We start from the raw sequence: 13,790 nt of genomic DNA, 5'->3' as shown, positions 1-13,790 counted from the left end.
TTTTAACACCCAATCCAATTGGGTGTTAAAATACCGAATCCAGGTGTGCATGCACATGTGTGCATGCACACCTATGCCATGTGACAGACAGACATGCCCTTAGGGCATGTCTGTGTGCCACATGGCACACAAGCCAGTATTGGGGGTGCTAGAGGGTGTCAAAGTGACACCCCCTGCACCCTTGCTAGAATCGGTATTTACCGATTCTGTAAATACCGAATCGGTAATGCCCATTGATTCCTATGGGCTTCAATGCCCATAGGAATCAATGGGCATTACCGATTCGGAATTTACCGAATTGGTAAATACCGATTCCTTCCGATTCGGTAATTTTTAAAATAAAATTACCTACATCTGCCCATCTCTTTTTACCACTTCTTAAATACCGATTCGGTATGAATCGGTATTTATGAAGTGGTAAAAAAGATTTACCTACATCGGGCCCCATGTGTTTTTGTGTATATCGCAGAAAAGACTGGACAAGTGTCACAGTCCTCCAGGCGTGGTGCGATCCCCATTGGTAAACAGATTGTTAGAATTCTGTGTTTCTCCTGAGGGGTAGTATCAGGAAATACTGCCTCGATTTGAGTAATTTTTTCAGCTATCCAGAATGGAATTTGTTCTCATTTTGCAGGCAATTTACCAATGACTGATTGTATAGTCTGTGGTGAGATTTTATTTGTGTTCCCCTGGTGAGGGGCTTGCTGTGGAATCCTTATAGGAGGTTGGACTGTTAGAGTCCACATGACATATTGAACCAGTTGTCTATGTATTTTAATTAGTTGTTTTAATTGAACTAATAGTTCCGCACCTGACATTTCTTCAATGGCAGGGTGTGGTGTATAGCTGGCTAGTACCTAGTAGACCGAGCCTGGAAATGTGATTTTTATGTTGTAGGGCGCCTTTAAACCAGAGCGCATGCGCCTGGTAAGTTAGTGGAATTTCGACATCCTCGAAAGGAATGTATTCCGTTGGATGTTCCTCTACTTTGTAGAAGTGAAACACATGTGTTACTGAATTTGCTTCAGGGAACACAATCCATGAATAGAATACCTGTCTGCCGATATTCATGTGCCTCTATGACAAAAATTATCCTACCACCTCTTGATGATAGGCCATTTGTTATAATTTTTATAGTGATGGTTTTTCTTAAGTTTTTCGGGAAGATTATAGCATCCGGGTCGTCTTGTTGGAAACCTGTAACGTCTAAGCCTGGTTGAGTTGCAGTTGCTGCAGCTCCCCCGATCATGTTATTGCCTCTTGTATCTCCACCGTTCTCGGTGTCGCTATCCAACATTTTGTTGACTGAAAGTTTGCAGAGCAAGTTTCAATGAAACAAAGATAAGGTGCACAATATTTTGGAACACTGTATCCTTCAAAGTTGAACAAATCAAAAACTAATACATAGGATTTTCATCCTACTCAGTTATGGCGGATATTTTATCCTTTTACCCACTCCAGACGTCTATTGGAGTATTTTACGGGAAAAGGGGGTCTCTGAGAAAAGCACGACAGAGTTACTCTAGTATATAATGTTAAATTAGTGCCTTACCAAACGTTGGGCACCATGTAGTGTAGTTCCTATATTCCCAATAGGCTCTGCCGATGGAATAATATATCCTATAGATTTGATGTAGGACTTAGGTCGACTAGGTCTCTATTGAACATATTAGACTTAATTGTGAGTGCCAGCTAGCTCAGAGGTCACTAGAAACTTTCTCGAATACACAAGACGGGATTAGTTTCTGACAACTGCATAAACATGACAACTTTGTTTCCCCAAGAATAAACATATCTTCAGAGTCGTGGAAACAATAGATAGATATTTTACTCAGTCAATCGTGCATGCTTCGTTTCATCAGAGTTTGTAGAGAAATAGAGAGACTGGCGTTTTCAATAAAAAGATTTATTGAACAGTCTTCTTTCTCATGCAAAAGAAATGAACTGCTACAATCATTATACTGGCTGCAGAGTATAATGCGTACAGCAAGAAGAGTATTATAAAATAATACTGTAAAAGCATTGTATGGTTTCTAAACCATAGAGAAATACATACATAAATAACAAAGGCTAAAAGTACTCAACTGGTGCTTCTAAAATACACCTACCCCAATGTACCTAACCTAAATCTGGTACGAGGGAAGAAGTAAGTGTGGTGTAGCATAGGTTTTAGTTTTCTTTGCCAAGAATCTATCCAAGATTTCTCTTAGGGTCTAATCAGCTCCGTAACTTGGTTTTAGAATGAAGGAGGTCTGGTATCTCTGTCTCGGGACTCGATTTCCCAACACCCCGCGAGGGGAGCTTGGAAACGCTGGAGCTGGATTCTCGGCGAGAGAAAGGACAGCTTCTCGATCAGTGCGTCAGCTGTAGGGTCGGCTTCCTTCGGCACTTTCTGTAGCAAGCTGCGTCGGGCAAGTAGCGAGTCGAGCTGCTCCGAACCACCATGTCCTTGCTAGAGCAAGTGAAGGCATGTCTATACCTTGAAGGTGTCTAGTTTGACGTAAAGTCGGGGATAATAACGTCATCAAAGAACCCCAAGGGAATGGTAGTTCTTTGAAAACACCATGAGTTCTTGGACAAATCAATATTCAAGCAAAGGATGTCCTTGACTGCTTAAGCTGATTTTTCCAAGACATCGTTGTGACTTTTTGGAATGGGTGGAGGTAGCCATGCCTGTATTTGGACTGCATGTTTTATGTCTAAATATGGGTATGATTTCTATGCCTATATTCTCTCTGTCTGTTGTGTGACTGAGAGCTTAGACCCCTCGCCATGTCTGGACGCGGAAAGCAGGGAGGAAAGGCCCGCGCCAAGGCCAAGACACGCTCTTCCAGGGCCGGCCTCCAGTTCCCCGTGGGCCGTGTGCACAGGCTGCTCCGGAAGGGAAGCTACGCCGAGAGGGTGGGCGCTGGTGCCCCCGTCTACCTGGCTGCAGTGCTGGAGTACCTCACCGCTGAGATCCTGGAGCTGGCTGGCAACGCCGCTCGGGACAACAAGAAGACCCGCATCATCCCCAGACACCTCCAGCTGGCCATCCGCAACGACGAGGAGCTGAACAAGCTGCTGGGCCGAGTCACCATCGCCCAGGGAGGAGTCCTGCCCAACATCCAGGCCGTGCTGCTGCCCAAGAAAACCGAGAGCCACAAGGCACAGGGCAAAGCAAGCAAGTAAAGGCCCGCAGACCCCCGCAGGCTTCTAATAGGTTGTTTTCTGCGCTTTCGGTGTTTTCTCAGCTCTCACATCTTTTGCGCCGGGAAACCCTTTGTGGGTATCTGTGCGCATTATAAGTGCAAAAAATAAAATAAATAATAAAATAAATATTAGGGCAATGTGAATTGTACCTATATAAGGACATGAATCGGAAAATTTCGCTCGGATCCTAAAACGCCACACAACACAGCAGACCCCTCAACTGCACTCCCTGACTCACCCATGCAGCGGACCCCTCACACGCACCCCCATCACTTCCCCCAGAAGCCCAGAGTAGGAGGGTGCAAACTCTTGAGCCCCCCTTCCCACTCCACAGGCGGCAGGAGGAGGGGGCTCACTGTAGGGGGTTTCGTGGGGGCTCACTGTAGAGTGCCCCGTGGGGTCAAAATGTACCCCAGAACAGGTACGACTGGGGAGGACATTGGTACAGTGCACAGGGAAGTGAGGTGGTATGGACCACGGAGGAGTGCGGAGGCAGGGCCATAGGGGGAGTGCAGAGGTATGGGGCACAATGAAAATGTGGAGGTACGGAGTGCGGAGGCAGGAGCTCAGGGGGTACGTAGATATGTGACGGAGGTAGGGATACAGGGGACTGCAGAAGTACGGGGCATGGAAGAGTGCAGAGGCGGGGTTCAGGGAAGTGCAGAGATCGGGGCGTAGAGTGGTGCGTGGGTATGAGACACAGGGGGTGCGTAGGTTCAGGGCACGGAGGAGTGCGTAGGCATGGGACACAGTGAAGTGCGTCAGTAGGGGCACAGGGGGTGCATAAGTATGGGGCACAGGGGATTGCGGAGGTATGTGCACAGGAGGTACGGAAGTATGAGGCAGAGGGGGTGCATAGGTATGGGGCACAGGGGATTGCAGAGGTATGTGCACAGGAGGTGCAGAGGTATGAGGTAGCGGGACACAGTGGGTGCGTCATTATTAGGCATAGGGAGTGCATAGAAATGGGGCATGGGCATGTATGTGTAGGTATAACACACAGGGGGTACGCAGGTATGAGACACAGGGATGCTTAGGAATGGGACAGAGGGGGTGCATAGGTATGACACACGAGGGGTGCGTAGGTTATGAGGAACATGTGATGCGTAGGGATGGGATACAAGGGGTGCGTAACTATGGGACATGTGAGTGCGCAGCACGGGTGTGCTGAGGTACGGGTCACAGCCTGGGGGAGTACGGGGTGCGGAGGTACAGGGATAACGAGGTACACAGGGTGTGCAGAAGGAGTACTGAGAGTCTGTGTATAGGGGAGAAAAGCGGGGTACAACGGAATGCTGAGAGTAGTGGCACTCAGCAGGTGAGATAGTACCGTGCTTTGATTGCCTGTTGTAGATGTCTGTATTGACCTACAGGAGCGGGCCCCAGTAGGGCCACCTCGGACCTTTATCTCTCCATGGTGGATGCAAAGGGTCCGCTGAAGTGTGATACTGGCAACAAGTTTATTCTATTGACAACGAGCAGTTCAAGTTGTAGTATGTGCTATATCAAAATGACCAATAACGTTTGCAGGTATTTTTATGAAAACATGCACAATATTTACTGAAAAAAACATTCATAGTTGAATGCTAAACAAAGTGTCATATCCGACTCGTGCTCACTTACCTTAATCTCATACACAAGATCGGTCCACAAAACATTTCGAGGGAGGGGCACCCTTTGGGCTTGCCACCAGAATCGCTCTGTCGATTTCTTGTCTTTATGGGGCCATGTGTTTGAAACACATGGCCCCATAAAGATAACAAAGCTTTTACGATGAAAGTAATGCAGGCGAGCCCGTCCAAGTGGGTCGTCTGGCAGAGAGAAAAGTCTATGTAGGAAAAAGCTATTTCCCAGTGGCTGGCCACCGTTTAGCATAAACGTTGATGCCGGCAAATGGGAACGAGGGCCGGGGCTTAAAGCCCGATACTGAAGCTCCCTCTAAATCATTAAATCTCACCAGCGAGACTGCGCATGTGCGCAGCCCACGCAGGAAAAACCTAAAAAAGGGGGCGGGGGGAGATAGAAAAAAATGCACAGATTCGTTTACTTTACACTGGTGACTGAAAACAAGTGAGGCCACTTCTGCTCAGGCCCCCTGCTCCGCTAGGTATGCATACATTAATGGGCCGGCCCAGTGAGAGAAAGAAATCAAAACCTCTGCCTGTTGCTAAACGGGAGGAAATGAGCACCCCACCCTCCAGAAAGACCACTCAGACACCAACTGGGCCGCTAGCTGTATCTGGAAAAATAACAACACCGCACAAATATGCCCCCAGATTGCTCCAAAAAGCAGCCTACAGATGAAACTCTGCACCGGCCCCTCTGGCATTGCTCGAGTGCCTGCGTTACCAATCCGACGCTGACCCCCACAAGTCAAACATACCCCACCCTCACATGCTTCTGCGCTGCACCTTCCACTCCTGACCAACATCAAACCTGTCTTAACTGACACTGTAATGTAAATATGTGCATTTTTGTAAAATTCCTTTCAATTATATTTCAGCATATTCTGCACTTTGCATGTATCGACCATTAAACACAATATCTCACCCTCATATGTTGTTCTCATCCACCTTATACAATAAAAACTTGCTTTTATTTAGCACTCAATGCCACAGACTGTTGCCGTTTCTAAGCGCTGCAAATAGGTGTCCCGTTCCGCTTATTTGCTAAGTTCTGTATATATAGGGGGGTTTATCCAAACATAGTCACTGGGACCTGTGTTAAATAGGTACTGAGAAGGAGGGGTCCCAGCGTGAGTGTGATATAATGTGAGCAATTCAAAAAATATATTTACACAGACAATGAATGCATCCACATTGTTTTATTCACAATGGGACTAGGTATATTGAATATACTCAACAATTATTCAATATCATAATCGGTTGTACAGTGCCCCAGGGGGGGTGGAGAAAGTGATCTGGTGAGGATGGTGTGATGGAAGGGAATTAGTGACAGTAAAATCAGCCAATTAACACATTGATGAGTTAATTCCTATATACAAGACATAAGACCGTTGGTTCAATGCGTAAATCAAAACATATCATACTCCACAGAATACAGTAAATGTAAAAATGTTTGCGTGAAGTTGACACCCAAACAGGTTATTGTCGACGTATCGGCCCTCGAAAGTTTGCAGGGATTAGTGGAGCCCTTTCTGTAGGGTCTTCATCAGGACAAGGTGCGGGGCAGGCAACCTGATTGATGTATATAAAATAAATGAGATATATAATTAATTGGTCATGGGATATACCTCTTATTATTTAGTCAAGCACAATTGGAGCACACAAAACTACAGACGCGAGTATACTGTTAAGGTTATTGCTCGTGTTTCAACTCCATATGGTAATTCATGTATGAGGAAAGAGAAATCTCTGAGATTGGTAGGGACTAAGGGTCCCGGAGAAGGCGAAACAACCAGTGTGTTGTTCAATTAACAAAGGCGTCCTAGTACCAGAAGAAATGAATAAGTAAATAATCCACATGAACTGGAGTAGTTATATAGAGCGGTTGGAGCTGTAAGCCGGCCCGGGGGCGGTGACTATGGCAGAATCTAAGATAATGATCCTTTCAGTATCAACCAAAGGGGAATTAAAACGACTTGCGTCGCTGACATTTTGCACAGTTTACCTTAGTTGGCAGGTAGATTTGCACAAGGTCTGAGATTGTACTTAGCACAAGGGATCACTCCGCGGTGTCTGTGAAAGAACATGTAGAGCAGGTCAAACATGTAAATGGGTCTCATTGAATGTAGCGTCAGAATGAAAACCAAAGGTTTAAAACGGGCTTACCCAAATGATAGATTGTAATGGCACGAGTTCAACAGTATTATTCAGAGATGGTCGTTCAGTAGTATCTGTGAACGAACACGGAGAGCCAGTCACCCTCATATATTATAGCGAATAGGCAAGTCGTTCAGGACAATGTTAACTGTGTCAGAAGGCTTACCCAAAGTGGAGGTTTATGGGAAATCAGGTCCGCGGCTGTAATAAATCACTCCGTGGTATCTAAAGGATAATATGAAAGGGGGATCGTTAGTACCGCCCGCTGACGTGAGCAGCCAAAAGTTGGGTGGGTAACGAAGGCACACTCACAACCAGCCGATTGTATCTAGCAAAGAACGCCGCTCGTGTTCGCAATGGCGAACTGAGCTTCCTGATTATCCTATTACTATGGTAACCGCACCACGTGATTCGGGACTGAAATGTAGACATGGAAGACAGACCCCGCGCTATTCGTTGAAAACTGAAGCTCTCGGTTATTATCAATGTACATAATATCATTTAATATGTATTTGTTAAAACGTGACATTAACAAATTGTTAAGATTATGGTTGGTGTGTCAACTATAAAAATTAACTTGGCATCTAGGGTACGTAGTCGATGCTAATTCTCATAATTATACAGAGCATTGATAGTAAAAATTGAAATCAAATAGTGTTAAGCAACGGATAATGAAACCATTTGTTATCGTGTCAATCAGCAAGACCAAATACCTTTAGGGGTAGTTAGAACATGAATATGGCGTACCTATCACATGATGGTAAGGCCATATGAACATTGGCAGTAATTACGATGATTATATTATATGATGATGAATGTAAACACATACATAAATATTAGACTGTATTTATGGCGTACCTCTCACAAGAGGGTATAAGCCAATTCATTTGATGGTCATACTGACATTATTACATTAATTGTAGATGTAAAATTGGTATTATGGCGTACCTCTCACAAGAGGGTATAGGCCAATTCAGAAACAGTGTATGCTGTATGTTCATATAGAAGGGGACTCAGGGCAAGGTTGCTAGTTGAGAAGAAGAGCTGTCTTGCTCGTTAAGGCCTTTCATGATAGAATCAAAGAAGAACATCCACTTCAATTTGCGTGTATTCAGGATACTTGTGATGTTACCACCCCGGGGTCCCAAGTCTGCTTTTTCTATCACCACCCATCGAAGACTCTCTGGGGGGTATGCAGCCAATTTGAAATGGTCTACTAAGGGTGCGCCCTGGACCTCACATCTGATCTTGCTCATGTGCTGGAGAATTCTTGCTTTGGCTTTTTGTTGTGTTTGGCCAATGTAGATCATTTGACAAGGGCATATTATTGCGTAGATAATGTTAGACGTATTACAATTGCTGTGTGTCTTTAGCCGGATTTTATGTTGGAATTCCTTTGTTTGGATTGCAGTGTCACAAGCCTTACAGTGGCCACATTTGAAATGGCCAACCACAGGGGGCAAATCCCATAGCGAGGTAATAGTGGGGTCATCAGGAGTTGGTAGGAGTGACCGTACCACATAGTTTTTAACGCTTTTAGCTTTCTTAAAAGCGTGTATTGGTGTCACAGACTGGTTGACATCATCCGATATTAATTGCCAATTTGATTGATAATGCGTTTGATCTTGTTACTTTTGGTGGTAAATGTAGTTACGCAGACAATTCTATTTTCTTGTTGGTCTGCCTTATCCTTGGGCGAGAGTAATTCCTCTCGTGGATAGAACCAGGCACGTTTTCTTGATTTCTTGACCAGGCGTCTAGGATATCCTCGTTGTTGTAGTCGATTGGCAAGATCCTCAGATTCTGTAAAGTAATGGTCTTTATTGGAGCAATTCCTCCGGATTCGTAGGAATTGCCCAAAAGGCAGATTGTCGCGGAGAGCTCGTGGATGGTGGCTGTGGTATTGTAACAACGAGTTTCTTTCAGCCGGTTTAATTCCCCTTTGGTTGATACTGAAAGGATCATTATCTTAGATTCTGCCATAGTCACCGCCCCCGGGCCGGCTTACAGCTCCAACTGCTCTATATAACTACTCCAGTACATGTGTATTATTTACTTATTCATTTCTTCTGGTACTAGGACGCCTTTGTTAATTGAACAACACACTGGTTGTTTCGCATTCTCTGGGACCCTTAGTCCCTACCAATCTCAGAGATTTCTCTTTCCTCATACATGAATTACCATATGGAGTTGAAACACGAGCAATAACCTTAACGGTATACTCGCGTCTGTAGTTTTGTGTGCTCCAATTGTGCTTGACTAAATAATAAGAGGTATATCCCATGACCAATTAATTATATATCTCATTTATTTTATATACATCAATCAGGTTGCCTGCCCCGCACCTTGTCCTGATGAAGACCCCACAGCAAGGGCTCCACTAATCCCTGCAAACTTTCGAGGGTCGAAACGTCGACAATAACCTGTTTGGGTGTCAACTTCACGCCAACATTTTTACATTCACTGTATTCTGTGGAGTATGATATGCTCCATTGGCTGATTTTACTGTCACTAATTCCCTTCCATCACACCATCCTCACCATATCACTTCCTCCTCCCCCCCTGGGGCACTGTACAACCGATTATGATATTGAATAATTGGGGGTATATTCAATATACCTAGTCCCATTGTGAATAAAACAATGTGGATGCATTCATTGTCTGTGTAAATATATTTTTTGAATTGCTCACATTATATCACACTCACGCTGGGACCCCTCCCTCTCTGTACCTATTTGCTAAGTTCAGCATTCTTAGAAAACAAAATACAAAACACATGGTATACAGGAACCACCGAGACATCAGTGAGTGTTTATTAATAAATCCAAACAAAATACAATGAACCATTGAGTTAGTTAGTAAGTGGATTCATTTCAACATTTTTTGTTAGAAAGAGCACCCTAGGGTGCCCTGCAGTGGTGGCCAGCATGCTTGCGGAGGGAGGGGGTCGAGGGGGGGGGATAAAAAAATAAAATTTACCTTACTCTCGGGAGTGCCGAGTACCGCACCTCCTCCGCTCCTGGCCGGTCACGCTGTAATGGTGCAGCTGCAGCCAGGACCGCGTGTTCCTGCTGCAGGAACAGGAAGCAGCCAGCAGGCAGCTTCTCTCCCCTACCCAAGACAATCGCAATGCTGCAATGGCAGCGTTGCCATTGGTGAGGCGCAGCGGAGAGCGCCCCAGCCGGGCCATTTTCTCTATGTAGTCTGCATGCAGCAGCCTACATAGAGAAAAAGGGGGAGTGTGCATGACTGCCTTGTTCGGCACTGGGCCCTACCAAACAGTCAATAGCCAGAACAATGGGTAAAGCCACTCCCCCCCTGCCCTCGAAAAGGTCCGCCCACCCGCCCGCCCCCAACCAGTGGAAGAAACAGAAACCTAAATGGTAGTTGTTACCATTTATGTTTTTGCCTTCTCGCACTGCGATAAAGCAGTGAGCCGACGCCCCCATGCCCTAATGGGGGAGCCGCCACTGAGAGCGGCAAGGAATGGAGGCTCTGCAAACGGCCTCAAGACCTTCCTCTGGAACGAGACCTTGAACGACGCAGAGTCGACTGCCGGGCCTCCAGTAAACTTCGGGACCACTCCATCAAAGTCTTCGGATTCATTGCCCGGCAATCGGAGCACAAATTCAAGTTGTGGTCACGCTCCCGACATCACAGGGACACGAGGTGCGGGTCAGTGACAGACATCATTATGTGACAGAAGCCACAGGGCTTTAAACCGGTCTGACATTGGTACATCCCTCGCGCACCAGGAGTCGATGACAAAAAAAACGACTTTGACAAAATGCTGAAAAAACGGCTAAGGGGTAGCTCTCTCTGGATTGCGCTAGGCTGGCACGAAAAAGAAAGAACTGACACCAGTGTACAGGGGCACATCTAAGTAGGCACAGCAATGTCATCCCAATGACAAAGACGATGGACGCGGAGTCGACCGACAGCACCTACCAACGAGCAGGGGTACTGCTAAGACAAATCTCCGGATCCAGTAAGACGCCTGGGGGAAATTCTAAGGTAAGGAATCTACAACTAACTGTCTCTTTCAGATATGTAAATTAATCAACCTTTGGTTCAGAGACCTAGCCAATCCTAAAGACAGGTACAGAGGCTTCCCACTTACAGTTTTTCTGGAAAGTGTAACAGAATATATTCAGGCACATAGACCCCATTTACCAGGCCCTAGGAGATGCTTTTTCGCCAGTAATGTCAGTGTATGGCTAATGCTTTGAAGGGCAAACTAGAGTCGTCACAAGGTACGATTAAGAAAAAACATGCATGTCATTGGAATATTAGAATGCAGAATAACTGAGTTCAAGCAGAATACATTTTATAATTGCTATGATGGGTTTGGATAACAGGAATCTAATTTCAAGTTTCCTCTTTTCTACCTGGGCTAAGTAGACTCTGAAAATTAGCTTTTGATATTTTTTTCTAATCAAAAGTTTACAAATTAATTATAACTTTTGTGGAAGCAAACATACTGGCTATCCAAAGAAAAACAATTGGAGTGAATGCATCAAAAATATGTATTTCCTTGTTGATCCAAATGTTAAGAGTTGCAAATGAAACTACTCGTACAGAACACATTGCGTATTAATGTAAGGAAGAGTTTTCAACATTAGCTTTAGACACAGGAAGTAACAGAGCATTCAATCATGTGCTTTTAGACACAAAGTTTACTATCAGCACGCTGTGCTTAGAGATATAAGGACTATTTACAAAGATACATTTACACCTGTAAATGTACTCATGTAAATTCTTGGAGCCCATGGAAAATAGATCTGTTTATTGGTTAGTGTGTTCCCATATTACCTAGTCGGGAAGAGCCAGATGTGTAGCCCTTTGCTGAATTTTAAGTGATGTTAGATATTTCTTTTCTTTACCAGGCAGCCACCTGCCTGCCTTAATTCTCTTTAGCAAACTATAATTAATACATATGGTTAAAAAAGGATCAGAGTGAACAATGACATATAAAAAAGTGTTGCTGCCGAAAATGAACAATTTATGAAGCACAGAAATGGGCTCCAAAAGACACCTCAAGAGTTTGAGTAATTTCACAAGTTTTTTTCTACCCCAATGTGTTTCCTAACAGAGCCGCTCTGTGAAAATCTTGAGTTAGCCTCTGATTTTAAGTCTTCTTTCCTGAATATATTCCTGAAAGTACGTATTTAATAGCTGTTCCAAAACAACATCTAACTTGTAGATGTAGAAACATTTAGTTTGATTTACTGTTAAATTCACTTATTGGTATTGGTTTCAAGTTCTTTCTTTCGTGATAGGATGCATTGACTGTACCCACATCCACATCTGCCCACCAGCTGCAACGGAGTACATGTACCGCAATCGCAAGTCCTACCACTCCCTCAACATCCAGATGGTCTGCAATGCTAAGACATACATCACAGACATAGTGGCACAGTACCCGGGGAGTACACATGACTCATTCATATTCCGGCACAGCGGCATCCACACACGACTGGCCAGGGGAGACTTCGGGGAAGGACACCTACTTGGTAAGTACACTTTGCCCACAATGTCACACTGCGATGAAGTTGCTGCACTGCACAGGCACTCACCCTCTGCTCCTCTCATTCAGGTGACAGTGGCTACGCCCTGCGTGAATACCTCCTCACCCCATACCTCAACCCTGCTACACCACAGCAACGGCGTTACAACGTATCACACATACGCACAAGGAATTGCATTGAGAGGACTTTTGGTCTACTGAAGAGCAGATTCTGCATACTTCACAAGACAGGTGGGGCCATGTACTACAGTCCTGATGTGTGCTGCCGCATTGTGGCTGTGTGTGCAATACTACACAACATTGCTACCAAGCGCCGGATACCTGTAGACATCTCTGGCAGTGAGTCGGAAGGGGACGACTGGCCACCTGCACATGTGCGCCATGCACGCGGGGAGAACCCAGCTGAAGGCCACAGACGCCGCAACCACATCACAATGAACAGTTTCTAGTGCACCCACTCCCCTCACCCAACAAATCACAATTGCATGCAAATGGAAATAATGACAGGACGCCAATGTATGATGCAAGAATAAATATTATTGTTGGATTCACAATAATAGTGCAAGTTGCCATCCTTCTTATGCAATCAGTATTGCCCCATACTGCTGCGTCCAAAACACAGGGCAGGCTTATAGTGTCAGCATGTCCCTGTAAAAGTACATGTAGCTCAGGTGCGCCTCCGGCGCGAAGCACCCAAGCACCTCTCCGGCTCCTCCTCTGCCACCGCACGCGACCCTGCAGTGGGCCTGGTGCTACGTCGTAACACCGCAACCTGTGAGGCAGACTGGCTGCTCACACTTGATGTGCCCTCGCTGGCATCGTCCCCCCTGACATTGCCAGGTAGAGCGGGATGGAGTGCCATAACGGCAGTGGTGAGGTGCTCTAACACTCTGGCCACATCCTCACAGCATTGGATTAGCTGCTGCTGCTGCGCCAGGGACCGTCGCGATAGCTGGGACGTCGCATTCCCGATCACGTAGTTGGATCTAGTGTATGCGGACAGACGCGTCAGTAGCTGCCGGTGGCGGCGGCGGGCGGTGTTGCGCTGCGATATTAGGGCAGCTGTGTTGGCCTCCATGGCTGCCGTCATGCGGTCCATCCTCTCTGCCACATTTGCCACATTGCGGCCTATATTGTGTAGCTGCATCTGTATGGCCCCTTGCCGGCGTGCCTGCAGCTGGTGAATGCGTAGCATCCTACGCTCTATGCTCATGCTCGGCAAGCGCACTTCCATCTCCCTCCTGGCGCTGCGTGCATTGTTCTGCAGGCGAGCCCTGCCATGCCTGCTC

General features: G+C 45.9%; 1 protein-coding gene across 1 annotated transcript; it reads left to right on the top strand.

Annotated features, from left to right (window-relative positions):
• Positions 1 to 2,745: 2,745 nt before the first annotated feature.
• LOC147698191 (histone H2A type 2-C-like) lies at positions 2,746 to 3,182 on the top strand. The gene has a single exon (XM_086933407.1). The coding sequence runs from the start codon at positions 2,773 to 2,775 to the stop codon at positions 3,169 to 3,171; it is 399 nt and encodes a 132-aa protein (XP_086789533.1). The 5' UTR covers positions 2,746 to 2,772; the 3' UTR covers positions 3,172 to 3,182.
• Positions 3,183 to 13,790: the final 10,608 nt, after the last annotated feature.

This window comes from Lissotriton vulgaris, chromosome 8 (genome assembly GCF_964263255.1).
Source record: "Lissotriton vulgaris chromosome 8, aLisVul1.2, whole genome shotgun sequence".
NCBI lineage: Eukaryota > Metazoa > Chordata > Amphibia > Caudata > Salamandridae > Lissotriton > Lissotriton vulgaris.
Note: the sequence above shows the minus strand (reverse complement) of the source record. Positions and strands in the feature narration are given on the sequence as shown.